Source organism: Manacus vitellinus, unplaced genomic scaffold (assembly GCF_001715985.3).
Source record: "Manacus vitellinus isolate BGI_N305 unplaced genomic scaffold, ASM171598v3 scaffold_107_pilon, whole genome shotgun sequence".
Taxonomy (NCBI): domain Eukaryota; kingdom Metazoa; phylum Chordata; class Aves; order Passeriformes; family Pipridae; genus Manacus; species Manacus vitellinus.
The window spans coordinates 238,509-252,568 of record NW_021938834.1 but is presented as its reverse complement, the minus strand read 5'-3'; the positions used below and the strand labels follow the sequence as shown (position 1 = coordinate 252,568).

General features: G+C 47.5%; 1 protein-coding gene across 2 annotated transcripts in view; it reads right to left on the bottom strand.

The window, feature by feature from the left end:
* Positions 1-9,114, bottom strand: part of MLLT1 (MLLT1 super elongation complex subunit) — a 30,613-nt gene extending 21,499 nt beyond the window's left edge. Inside the window, exons 1-2 of one of the 2 annotated variants that reach the window (XM_029964303.1) lie at positions 8,036-9,114; positions 5,056-5,138 (exon numbers count right to left, since the gene is read on the bottom strand). In XM_029964303.1, the coding sequence (XP_029820163.1) occupies positions 5,056-5,138; positions 8,036-8,132 (180 nt within the window). In that variant the 5' untranslated portion in view covers positions 8,133-9,114. The remainder of the gene's footprint in view (positions 1-5,055; positions 5,139-8,035) is intronic. The other variant, XM_029964307.1, reaches the window with a different exon arrangement.
* Positions 9,115-14,060: the final 4,946 nt, after the last annotated feature.

The window sequence follows — 14,060 nt, the reverse complement described above, 5'->3', positions numbered from 1 at the left end:
ACACACACACACACACACACACATTTTCAGCATATGGAAGACCTACACTGAATGGCTACTGAAACACACACAGCCCGGGGGGGTTTGGCCAGGAAAGCCCTGCTTAGATAAAAGAATAGATAAACTGATAATACGTATTAATTTCTCACAGGAGAAGCTAAAAAAAAAAGGATTCGCTCCTTAGCAGCAGCACAGAAGTGCTGCAGGTTTGGTGGGGAATGCAGAATAGACCTAAAAAATGTGAGCAACAAATGCTTCCCTTAAAGGCCAGACAAATGACAAGTTTTACTCCTCTGTCCACAACTTTCAGCAACACTGAGTCAACACCAACAGGTTAAAGCTACTCCTCCTTTCCTCAAACCTGTGCAGACCCTGCCCCAAGAACAGTAATTCGTGTAAAATCAAACATCTCGTGCAAACACAGGCTCTCCAACCTTCCTTGGGAGCATTTCCCAGGCCAATTCTTGCCACAACCTTCCTTGGAAGCATTTCCCAGGCCAATTCTTGCCACAACCTTCCTTGGGAGCATTTCCCAGGCCAATCCCTTCCTGATGGCACAGTCCTGACACCAGTTGTAGCTGATCTTGTTTCACTCCCCTGCCATATGTGCAGCCCACCTACAACGTCTCCACTGAGTTCCTACCGTGAGACACAAACGATTTTTCCCTTCTCCAATATTTCTCTGTTTGTTTTCTGTATCACACCTATAAATGTTGCAAAAGGGGTAAAATACGCATGTTTTTCTCTTGAACCTCACTGGAAAAAATCAAATGGATTTCTTCGCTTTCTCTGCTTATCTCCTCCTCACTAATAGGAAAAGCCCAAGTTCCGTGTATCCATTATGTAAATCCTGGAAAGGCTTTTATCTCCAGCACTAAAATTGGGAGGTAGCATCTTTAAAGAGACTTTAATACAGCATCTTATCCATGTTGCATTAATATCATCTGTCTTGTATCAGAGTAACATGAAAATACACTAGACCTTTAGCTTTGTTGAGGGGGATTGATCTAATTTGATTGGGATGCAAAAAATGTCACAGGGGATGAATACCAAAGTCAGACCTGTATCACAGCCTCCAGATCACAACATGTACCACCGTAAGAGATTTATTTAGAGACAACAATGAAAAAAAGCCTCCAGACTGTTGAAACTGAGGGGGAGAGGGAAGGGGAAGAGCAGGAGAAAAACAGCAACGCATTTGTTGTACCCAGTTTGTATCGATTCGAGCAGCGGAAGCCACTAACAGCAGCCCTCGTTACAGAAACACAAAGGATTTCACCACAAAAATAGCACACTAACATTTCCAGTCCAAATGATCTGCTGTCATTAGTCAACTCTGCTTTCAAAAGCTTTATCAATCAACCTGCTGAGCCCCTGCCATTTGTTTTTGAGGATCAGTTATAGCAGCAGAGGCTCGACCAGTATTAAATGAGTCCTGTGGCCACACAGGCCACTCAGACCCACAGACTGCCCAGGCTCACAGCAATATTCACAATTTATAATCTGTGATCCAAATGCCAAGGCTGAGAAAGCACCTACTTAGGGAGGCACTGAAGTGCAGCACAGGAAGGACAAACACAACAACCCAACAACCCTCGTGGAGGATAAAAACAGGCTCTTACGCCTTTTTTACACTCTGTTGACACTTGCCTGTCTGACCGAAAGGCACCAAAAGCTTCAGGGGGGCCAAGAGAACCGACTCTGCTGCTCCAAACACACAACAACAATAAGAGGGTACTCCAACACAAAGAGTTAATGGGTAATTTTATGCCAAGTTGCTTAAAAAAATCCCTGACGAAGCTCATTAAAACCATTCTTAAAACTGTTTCTTCACAAAGCATAGGTCAGTGTTTCTGCAGGATTTACCATTCCAGTAACAAATCAGCACAGGGAAAGGAAATGGCTAAGAAAGGAGGCTTAAACTGTGGGGAAAAAAAAAACATTTCAGCCAACCAGGACTAAGATCAACATCCACAGATTAGTTCACTCCTTCTTTAAATCCTTTCTCTTCTCACCTTTACAAAGTTAAACATGCATCGATAAACAAATTCCAAAGCCTCTGTAACTCTGGTTTCAACCCAGGACACACATCAACAAAAATGTGTCAGAATGTGGGAGCATATGGCCACAATATCCACCCACCTCCAAACAGCCTTTTCTCCCCAATCCCAGGATCAATCCCTAACATCTATTTGAAGGGAGTTACTCAAGGATGAGCCCCAAATGCTGTAATCAATTCAGAACAATATCTGCTCCACACACACCAGCTGATCCCCACCAGTGTCAACAGGTTTACACAGATCAGAGTGAACACGTGGTCTTGAAGTGATGAAGACTTTGATTTATTTGGTGCTTTAACACTACGTTCTTTAATTCAGGAGAATACAGGCTGCATCCTAAGCCTTTGCCACTCCTCATCCTCTTTCCCTATCTTTTAAATTTCTGCTATATCCCAGTCTTTGCTTTTTTATCTTTGCAGAAGATACATTTCCTTCAGCTCCACTTACTGAAAATAATCATAGCTCTTAAAATTCCAAGTGGGCAATGGTGGATACAGGAGCCCAATTCCTCATATAGAATCCTGAAATATTCTGAGTTGCAAGGGACCCAGAAGGATCATCAGTCCAATTCCTGGCCCTGCCCAGACACCCCAACAATCCCACCCTGTCCCTCAGAGCGTTGTCCAAACCCTCCTGGAGCTCTGGCAGCCTTGGGGCCGTGCCCACTGCCCTGGGGAGCCTGGGCAGTGCCCCAGCACCCTGTGGGGGAAGAACCTTTCCCTGAGATCCATCCCAACCCCTCTGGCACAGCTCCAGCTGTTCCCTCGGGTCCTGTCACTCATCACCACATCAGCAGCAGCTTCTGAGCTTCCAGCAGTCTTAACTTCATGGCTGAATCTGAGAAGATGTCTCTGTTCCAACCATGTGCTGGAAAATGGAACCTGTTCCCTCAACCAGAGTTTGCCCCAATTTAATGCTGCCTGAAACTCCTTGATTAGCAATTTGTCCATCAGCTTAAAAATGGAAAAGAACTTCCCCATAACACATGGATCTAAAAAATAAGGCAAGGATGAATATTTCGAACATCTGTAGATTTTGAAACAAGTGTGCAACTAAAACCTGTTGTCCTATTTATTTGCCATGTTTCTTAAGACCAAAATGTCAGCAACAAATTAAATTAACTACTTCTTCCATTGTTTCCAGGGAGAACAGAGCCCACCTATTTCCCTTATTTATAAAAGCCACCCCTATGCTCAGAGCAGGGGAACAACTCTGCAGTCACGTGTGTGGAGGAACAATGAGAAGGGATGACCCTGGTGGGTGGGAAACCAAGTTCTAGGCAGAAAAGCTGCCAGTTCCATATTCCACCAGCAACACAGGGATATAAAGAACAGAGAAAAAAAGAAAACAGGAATGCAGATGGCAGTCAATGCAAACAAGAGCACCCACAAAAATCCAACACAGAAATGAGAGATCAGAGGGTTTGTGAAAGACAAACCTGCAGCAAAAAGTGTGAGGAAAGACTGGGTGAAGAAAGGAAGGGAAAATAAAGAGTAGAACTAAAACACAGTTCACCCCTCACAGTCATTAGAGGTTCCACTTACAAGGAATCAACACGGAGAAGTTCACATTTTTTTGGTCAGGAATGTAAAGGATTTTGAACCTGACTTATGAGAACATTCAAGAGTTTTCTGACTCCCACCTAAAACCTCAAAAAAGCCACCAAAATTCGAACTACTTTTAAGCTTTTGCGGGGTTTTTGTTGCACTCAAGTCATAGTTTTCAGTGTTTGCCAAAAAAGCTGCTTTTATCAACAACTTTCACCCCCACCCTCTGACTGCCACTTCTTTTCACAGCCTTTTGGCTTCCCCTACTCACCCAAAAAATAACTTGTGGGCAAAACATTCCCAGGTTTAGGAGACCAGCTTGTCTTCTCGTGGTTCAGTCCCATTATCTGGCTCATTACTCCGACTCAAAGTGGGGTCAGGGCAATGCAGCAGGGCCAAAAAAACCAAACTAAAATGCTAATTATTCACAAAATGACACTGCCAGGAGAGTGTCCTGTGCTGGACTGGGGTGAGAAGGAAATGACAGACAGATTTTTGTGGGAGGTACATGGAAAAAATGACGGGAAGCTAAAGAGAATTAATTATATATATATTTTATACATACGCAAATATATATATATGAGGGGGTGAGTGAGAGCAGAGATTACAGTGATGTGGCTCAATGGTCACATTTTTAGTTTGTTTTATCTAGGTTCCCTCTTAGGGATAATAAGAAAAACATTATTTTTTTATTTTATTATTTAAGCAGTAATCAAACCCAGAAAGCTTCACTATTGCTATTTAACAAAACAATTTGACTGAAACTGAGGTAATATGAACACAAGAGCCCAATTCCCTGTTTTCATAACCTTCTCCAAGTCCTGCAGCACGTGACCTCTGTGGTAAGACTAAAAGCAAGCAATAAATCCCAAACTTTAACTTTCATATGCTTGTTGGCAATGCATCTTAAGACTTCAAATATTTAGTGTTTTCTTTTTGGAAGAGCAGTGAATCAGGATATCTTTAACACAGGTCTGAATACTTGTCCTAGACATGCAAATGTGTGTCTACAAATTTCATACCTATACAGTTAATTTAATGAGATTGCAAATTAAAAAGTGGATTTTTTTTTCATTTATGGACAACACAGTGCTTACAAATGTTTACAAAATCAGCGGTTTATGTTTATTTACTTCCATATGTGCATAAAATATTTTAAAATGCTTTAATAGTCTCCGAGTTAAAGGAGCTACAAGTGGTACAATCTCCGCTCAGAATCTCTAGGACCATCCACTGTCCCGATATCACCTTTCTAGGCAATTTCATTTTTGCCAAAAGCTTTCTTTTGAAGTCTGGCAGGAGCTTCCAACTCCCAGTTAAATTCTATTTATTAGACTAATAAAAAACACGCACATAAAACAGTCACATAATTCAGAGTCTTTCTGTCAGGCAGTTTCAGGCTCTGGCACAGCTCAAAACAATTAGAAGACCAGAAATCAGATTTCTACCTTATTTTTGAAGTGCACTTCAATGGGCATAATGAAGCCAGCGTAGCCAGACTCCTCCACCTTGTAGGGGGGCTCCTTGCACACTGAAAGAGAACAAATAAACGTGAACCTGGAATTCAGCACAACTTCATCTGAGCCAAAAAGGAGTTGCAAGAGGAGAAACAGGCCCCTGAGAACTCAGGACACAGTTAAAACACTGACCTTTGTGGAGAAAACCACACAGAATAAGATGGTGGCCACAGGCTTAGTTGGGAACATGAAAATGTGTTCTTAGCTCCTCCCAAGGAAAGGAAACATAAAACACTCCAGGCCAGAGGCTCTGTGAGATTCTTACCCCCCTTTGCAGCGAGATACAATTACATTTCTGGGCTGTTCCACAACAATGCAAACTGCCAGTTCAAGCTGTCTGGCAAGAAAAGGCCAAGATCCAAAAGGTACAACAGCAGAGAAAGGTAAAATTGACTTTGATGTCCATATTTATTAATCAAAGCACTACAACATGCAAGCAAGATGATTATTTTTAACTTGAAACACTCCCCTGAAATCCTCAACTCTCATAATGAGGTAAGAGGCTGCTTCCCCTAAAGGTTCACAAACCCAAAGGGCAGGTGAGCACTGCTATTTATTCCACACACAAGGAAACACAAGGAGGAAGGTGAACCAGTTTGTTGCTAAGGTCAGAGCTGCTTTCTGCAGCACAGCAATTAGAAAAGTTAATTGCTTCAGAGAAATTAATCTGTGTGTTTCCTGCCTCAGTTGCCCCTATCCCGCTACCTGGTGTAGCTTCATGCTCCTGAATCCTTCCTATTATCCACCATTGCATTTCAGGATAGGGATATCCAACTCTAAGGATTCCAGGATCATTTCTTTGGCCATGATGTAGAAACACACAACAACTGCCAGAAGAAACATGAGACCCACAGAGATGTTCTCCCTCCCAGGAACCGGATGCACTCGCGTATAATTTATGCACTACAATATATGTAAATAAAGTCAAATAAGTAATTAGATGAATTCAGTGCAAATCTTTGGAGTTTCTCATAAGAATTCCGAGCAATTAATATGATTAGGAAACAGTACATCAAACCTAAAAGCACACAAATTATTTTCCTTTAATATGATATGTTACTCCAGCTCTAAGCACTTCTACCATCATTAAGGTGCTGAAAAACAGCACTCAAAATTCAACTGTGAAAAAAAGGCATAGCTAAAAATAATAAAAACCTCTAGACTTGCTTTAACTTGAATTTTATATAAGAACCCTGTCATTTAGAGGGAAAAACCCAAAATCAAAGAGTGGTGCCAATATGGCAGTGGGAATCTCAAGCCTATCTGCCAAGCAGCCTTTGTTCCTCTGCAGCTCTATTCTGACAAATTCCAATGATTCCAGGAGCAATCTGCCAGCAGCACGAGCCCACCTTCAGCACCAGGATCTGCTCCAAGTGAGACAGAATCAGCTGAAGGAACCCTTCAAACAAACCTAGGAATAGGATGCATATACCACAGTATTTATGTAAAACCCAAACACACCTTGGTCAAAGGCATGCTGGGCTTAGAATGGAGCTCAAGGAAGCATTAAAACCCAGGGATTAGGGAAAAATATCTCTGTGAATGTAGATGATAAAGCAACTGACTGAGCAAAGGCCATGGTTTCACTCTGCCAGAGGGCAGGGTTAGATGGGATATTTGGGAAGATGTTCTTCCCTGTCAGGGTGGGGAGGTCCTGGCACAGGTTTCCCAGAGCACCTGTGGCTGCCCCATCCCTGGAAGTGTCCAAGGCCAGGTTGGACAGGGCCTGGAGCAATCTGGGCTAGTGGAAGGTGTCCCTGCCCATGGCAGGGCATGGAACAAAGTGGTATTTAAGGTCCATTCCAACCCAAACCACACCATGATTCTATGTACTACTGCAACACAGTTGTTTGTAATAAATTAAATTACACCAGATGACAGAACTGTAACCCAGCAGATTACAACTTTTATTCTATAAATTAGCTTTCAGCTCAGTCCTGCACTTGCTTATCATACATCAGTTTTACTACATCAATTTGAAGGAGACACTATTAACATACATTCCATATTCACACTTGTGAGCTGAGCGCCTTTGAGTTACTTTCCACTGTGGACTCTTACAAATAACCCATGTCATAGGTTGTCCTAAGACATTCCGAGTGTACTTCGTTTAAAAGAATATTTCTAAGGATGCACATTACAAAGTACTTCACAGCAACACTCACAGGCAGCTTATATTTCTTAAAACAGTAACACTGCAGCTATAGTTACACATCTTACATGTTACAGATGTAATTCTGTGCTGCCCCCTAAAAGGGCAATTCCTATTCCTTCACCTCAGCCTCATGAATTCCCGCTGCCCGGTGCCAGCATTTTTTCTACACAGTCACAAAGCAAAGAGAGAAAATAACACTGCAATGTGTATACTCTGCCCAACCACACTGACCACACAGCCAGTGGCAAAGAGACCATCACCCTGTGGCATCACTGATTTCTGCTGGGTTAATCTACCTGAACTGGCACCCGAGGCTAGGAATTGCAAGAATCCATGACCAATGCAGAACTCTGCACACCCCAGTACATATAAAAGCCCAGTATTTGAGTATCTCTCACTGATCATGTGCTTCCAGCTTTTGCTGGCGAATTCCAACAAATCAAACCCACCTTTCCATTCCATAACGTGAATTATCTTCTGCTGTCACTTGTGTGTTGAGAACCTGCAAGTGCTAATGCTTAAACAAGAGGAGAAAGCACCTCACCTCCTGCCCTTTCACCAGAAGAAAGGTCCCATTCTCCCTGACCTTCCTCAAACACAGTCAAGAAAGGTTAAAGCAGAGCGCACACAATGGACATTTCGCTCCCCTTTAAGGAGCTATTTTAAAGAAAAGTGACAGCCCAAGACAACCTTAACTTGCAAAATGCTATTTCATAGAGAGAACACCTAATAATACACCTTCAAGCACCCACTCACCTCGCTTGGGCTTTGGGAAGCTCTCATGCAGCCGAAAGACCACGCGTTCCACAAAATGCTGGATGTCACACTGCTCGGGGCCACGGACAAACACCATCCAGTCATGGGTGAACCCCTCCGTGGTAGGCTTCTTCCTCAGTTGGGCTCGGTGCCCCAGCTCCAGTTTGACTTGCACTGTGCACTGTTTTAGGACAAAGGTTTTAGCATTTTAGGACCACAAGCAAAATGATGCAGTTTATAGGTTACAGAACGATGAGCCCCCCGACAGCAGAGCCTGGGTCTGCCAGGGGGGAACACAACAGATCCACAGACAGATCAGCCCCAGACTGACAACCAGTGTTGCCAACAGAAAAGGCATCATAAAAATACCTCCCAGCACCATTTTGTACCTATTTCCCCCCTAATACTAAAGCAGCTTTAGAACTGGGATCGGTTTCTCTGCCTCACTTATCAGTTAAATTGTCAGCAAAGTCCTAATTGCAGAGTCTTTATTTCTAGAAAGTGTCAGAGACAGAACTTGATGTTCACAGCTTCCAGGATTCACAGTACTGACAGAAAACTAATTTTGAAACAGGAAAAATCACATCATGAATCGGTGGTTTAGAATAAAACTCTGATGTTTCCTGTATTCTAAATATATTTTATTAACACACTTTCCAAGATCAAGTTATCATCTCTGCCTGCACTATGCCCAACACTAAACTGACCTAATTCTGATTTGCACCCCTGAATCCTACTCCAATCACTAACAGAGAAGGTGTTTTCTGTGCCTTACTGAAAGCACAAAAATCCCATTAAAATGTCTTAAAAGCCAGATGAAATTAATGGTGAAGGTCCACATATTATTGCAGACTTCAGACAGGCGAAACGGAATGAATAAAACAGATGTAACGGAGGAAAGGGATTCAGACACAAGATAAATCAAGGAAATGTTAGGGCCAGATTTGTAGAGACAGAGAATAACACCCAACTTTTGTGCATATTTGTTACACAAACCAGAGCAGCAACACACTGATTCCAAACTAATCCTATCAAAATCCAGCTTCAGCACCAGGAGGTTCATAGAAAAAAGGGCAGTTTTTAGTCCCTACCCCATCCTTCACTTCAGGCTTGCAAATGTGTCTTGTTCTTCCTAGCAGGTCCCAATTACCACTGGGAGAGGCAACATTATTTGTCATTACCTATATTACATGTTGACCCAGAGCCAAACCAAAGGCATGATGTTAGACAATGAACATGGAAAGAGAAAGCTTCCTGAGCTCTAGACAAATGTTTAGGGAAAGCATCATCCTTATTTTCCCACGGATGAACTGCAGCAAGGAACGTGATCACAATTAACGCTCGAAAAATATTTTGCATCTCCAACCTGACTTTTTTTTTTCAGAGCACAGTGCTGAAAAAGCACAAGTCACCCCACCTCGGTGTTCTTGTCCCCGTAAAAAGCTCTCACAGGAGGTCTGCAGAGCACCAGGCATCAAAGCCTGACCTCCCAAATTGCAGTCCAGTTCCAATTTCAACCATAAGTCTTAACACACTTGTTCAGGCAGCAAAATACCTTCAGCTCGATCCAACACATCCGTTCTAAGGCTTGGGGACAAACTCATCTAATTAATTCCTTCACTATAGCATTTCTTTGGGATACCTTCCTCTGCAAGTTCCCATTTTTTCTACACCGGCTCCATCTCACTCCTGAAGGAGCAAGGCCAGCTGTTCTTTCATGTCGCATTAAGGACTCAGAAGAAAGGCAAGGTGTGCTTCACCCAGAGCACAGCAATCCGGGGAAAGCATTATGTGGAGACAGCCTGCCCAAATCCTAAGCTCCCACTGGAGTTTGCCTGCAGGCCTGCTTTATCTGGGATGCTTCCCACAGCGTTCACATCCCCTGAGCCAGCCCGTGCTGCAGCCTCACGTTATCGATTCCATAATTACCCTTTAAATCCTGCTACTGTTGCCAGTTACTACCCCTCTCCTGAGAAGTGCAAATGACTGTCAGGCTACAAAATCTGCCTTTCCGAGTCAAAACGGCTGAGAAACTGTAGCTGAGAACCAGATGGGGCTGTGTGGAAGAGACCGAAATTAAACATAAAGGAGAACTGTTTAACTGAGAGTGCAAGTTGTACTTGCTGCACTCCTCACACCCCGCTCCAATTAACAATCGCTGAGAATTAAGCCAGAAGTTGAAACACATTTGAAAATAAGATCTCCCAACATAACCAACATCCAAAGTTGCTCCGCTGAAAATGGAGGGGTTTTTTTCCTTTTTATTTCCAAGCGTGTCTCCCAACAAAGGGAAATCAGGATCCTATTCAAACAATTTGTAATAATACAAAGGAGCCCGCTTTCAACTTCTCAATAAACATTCTGAAGGCTGCTCCGGTTTTTGTTTGATGTGCTAATTGCCTGAAAGCCATCGAGCGGCTCCCGTTCCCGCTCCTCCGGGTGATTATTCGGGATAGCGGGGCTCATTCCCGAACCTCAGCCCAGGAGGTACCTGTTACCCGCTCCCGCGCACACAAAAGGCTCCACATCCACATCACCTCAGGTAAACTTCCAGCATCCATCCTGGAGCAATCCCGGTGGCATCAACCCTTCCCGGTGGTATTAACCCTTCCCGGCGCAGCTCCGGGGGGGTCGCACGGCCGGCACCTCTCTCGCTGTCAATAATCCCGGGTAGGAATTTGCGGGAATTGCTGCTGCCACCCCCCGCCGCGGGCGAGGCTGCGGTGGCCGCCCATGGCGGGGACAGGGCTGAGAGCCCCCCAAAAGGGGGTGGGGAGGAGGTGTGACCCCCAAAACAGGGTATGGGGAGGAGATGTGACCCCAAAATGGGGAGTGAGGAAGAGCTGTGCCCCTCAAATGAGGGATGGGGAGGAGGTGCAACGCCCGAAGGGGTGAGTGGAGAAATGTCCCCAAAAAATGGGGGGTGGGCAGGAGGCGTGCCCTCAGCCAAATGGGCTTCAGGAGACCTGCCCCCCCAAAAGGGTTGTGGGGAGGAGGTGTGACCCTCCTCCAAACAGAGGGCATGGAGAAGGTGTGCCCTCACAAAGGGGTGTGAGGAGGAGGTGTGCCCCCCAAATGGGATTGGAGAGGGCATGTGTCTCCCCAAAGAGGGTTGGAGGGGGCAGATGTGTCCCCCAAAGGGAGTGTGGAGGGGAGATGTGCCCCCAAAGGGGGTGTGGAGGGGAGATGTGCCTCCCAAAGGGGGTGTGGAGGGGAGATGTGCCCCCCAAAGGGGGTGTGGAGGGGAGATGTGCCCCCCAAAGGGGGTGTGGAGGGGAGATGGGCCTCCCAAAGGGGGTGCGGAGGGGAGATGTGCCCCCCAAAGGGGGTGTGGAGGGGAGATGGGCCTCCCAAAGGGGGTGCGGAGGGGAGATGTGCCCCCCAAAGGGGGTGTGGAGGGGAGATGTGCCCGCCAAAGGAGTACGAGGAGGAGATGTGCTCCTCAAATGGGGTGCAGGGAGAAGGTGTCCCCCTCAAAGGGGTGTGAGCAGGACATGTACCATCCATTTGGAGTGGGCATGGAGGAGGTGTGCCTCCCCAAAGACAGTGTGGGGAGAAGCTGTGTCCCCTAGATGTGACTGAGGACAAGATATCCCCCCCAAAATGGGGTTGGTAGGGAAAACACATCACCCTCCCCAGTGGGATTGAGGAGGAGATGTGACCCCCCAAATGTGACTGAGGACAAGATATCCCCCCCAAATGAGAGGTGGGGAAAACATATCCCCCTCCCGAGTGGGACTGAGGAGGAGATGTGCCCCGCCAAATGCGACTGAGGACAAGATGTCCCCCCCTTTGGGAGGTAGGGAAAATATATCCCCCTCCCCAATGGGACTGGGGAGAAGGTGTATGCCCCCCAAAAATGGGGGTTGGAGAAAACATGTTCCCCTCTCCAATAGGTTTGAGGAGAACATGTGCTCCCCCCCAAATGGGGGTTGGGGAAAAGATGTCCCCCTTCACCATGAGATTGAGGAGCCGATGTGCCCCCCACAACGCCCCCCAACACGCCGGGGGTGGGAATCCCGAGAACTGGGGGTGCCCCCCCGCAGCACCCCGTCCTCGGGGGGGCCCTCCCCTCCGTGCCCACGGCGCGGCCCGCTCCGCTTCCTCTCACCTGTTGTCCATGCTGGGCACGCAGCGCGCGGGCCCCGCCTCGCTCGCGTCTGCGCTGCCCCGGTCGGCGTGAACGCGCGCGCGGCGAGGGAAGTGGGAGAGAGACACAGAGAGAGAAGAGATGAGCAGAGAGAGAGAGCAGAGAGGGAGAGAGAGGGGGAGAGAGTGAACGAGAGATAGAGAGGCAGATGAAGAGGGAGAGAGCAGACGGAGAGCCTGAGAGAGAGGAGAGAGACGAGATGGGGCAGAATGAGAGAGAGAGAGACAGAGAGAGAGAGAGAGGACTCAAGAGAGAGAAAGGAGAGGAGGGAGGGAGAATTTGAGAGAGAGAGAGGAAGAGAGGAGAGGGGGAAAAACACCCAACCTCTCTCCGCGCTCTTGCGGTCCCGCGATTTCTTCCCCTCCCACCCCCTCCCCACCGCCAGCCGCCGCCGCGCGCCTCTCGGCCGCCGCCTCCTCGCGGTCGCGGCCCCTCACGGCACCTGGCCGCGCCGCCTTATGTGGGTGTCACTCACAGCAGCGCCGCCAGCCCCGCGCCCGTCCCCGCGCGACGGAAACCGCCTTCTCAACGACCCGCCCATGGCGGGGGGAGAGGGGAAGCCAATACCAGCACGCTCTGCGCGCAGGCACCGCCTCACACTCCCACTGATGGGAGCTCGTTCTGACCATGGCAGGCAGGCTAATGGGGCAGTGGGCGGGGAAAGGGGCGGGTTCGGCACTGTGGTCGAGGTATTTTTGAAGAGGTTTTTTTTTACTTTCTATTGTTCCCTGGGCCGGATGGCCCCTCCAGAACCTCCCTCAGAGTGGGTGAGGAGCTGAGGCGGGCACGCGGCGGGTACGGTGTCCTTCGCAGTTCTATCCTAAGTGCTGTCCCCCAGAATGTTCCACGAAGCGTGCAGCCAACACCAGGATTGGGCGTTGAGGCCTCGTTGTTCGCTCATCTAGCTCCCTTCTCTCCGCACTGCTGAGGCAGCTCCTCAGTGCCCGGTGCCCTTCTCAGTTCTATTCCCAATTTTGTCTCAGGATGTTCCTCGAAGTGCACAACCAACACCGGGATCAGGCGTCTGGGCATAATTGTTCGCCTGTCTTGCCCCTCTTCCTCCTACCCCTCTGCCAACCACTGAAGCGGCTTCTCAGCGTCCGGTGCCCTTCTGGGTTCAACCCCCGGTTGTGTCGCCCAGGGTGTCTCTCGAAATGCACAACCAACACCGGGATCAGGCATTTGGGCCTCGTTCACCCAACCCGCCCCAGGTGAGGCTCTGAGGCAGCTCCTCTGTACACTGGTGCCCTTCTGAGTTCCATCCCCAATTCCATCCCCCAGGGTGTTCCTCAAAGTGCACAACCAACACTGGGGATCAGGCATTTGGGCCTCGTTCGCCCATTCTGCCCTGGGTGAGCTGTTATACCGCCTGCTGTTCTACCACTGCCCTTTGCTGTTCTACCCCCAGTTCTGTCGCCCAGAGTGTTCCTCAAAGTGGACAACCAACACTGAGATCAGGCGTTCGCCCATCTCTGTTCACCCATCCCACCACTTTTCCCTCTCCCCCCATCTCAGTCCACGCTTGTCTCGCCTGTGTGTTAATTCCTGACACCAATGATCAGGAACATGGGAGAGCAAGGGGAACAAGTGAAGCTGTGGCTCCCAGTGTGGCAAGCACGGCACGTCAGGATGGCCAGCCAGGGCTCGCCTTGTTCTCCCCAGTCTCTCTTCTTCCTGTGCCTTTTCCCTCAGTTTCTCCCCCGTCAGTTCCCCCATCTTGTTTTCCCCTCGCCATCCTTCATCTTTTCTCAATGCTCCCTGCTTTTCCCTCTTATCCCCCATTTCTCCTCAGTTTATCCCATTTTCTCCTATCCTACCCTGTTTCCCCTCACTCCTTCATTCTCCCTTGTCCTTCCTCATCTGTCCTTTGCTCTC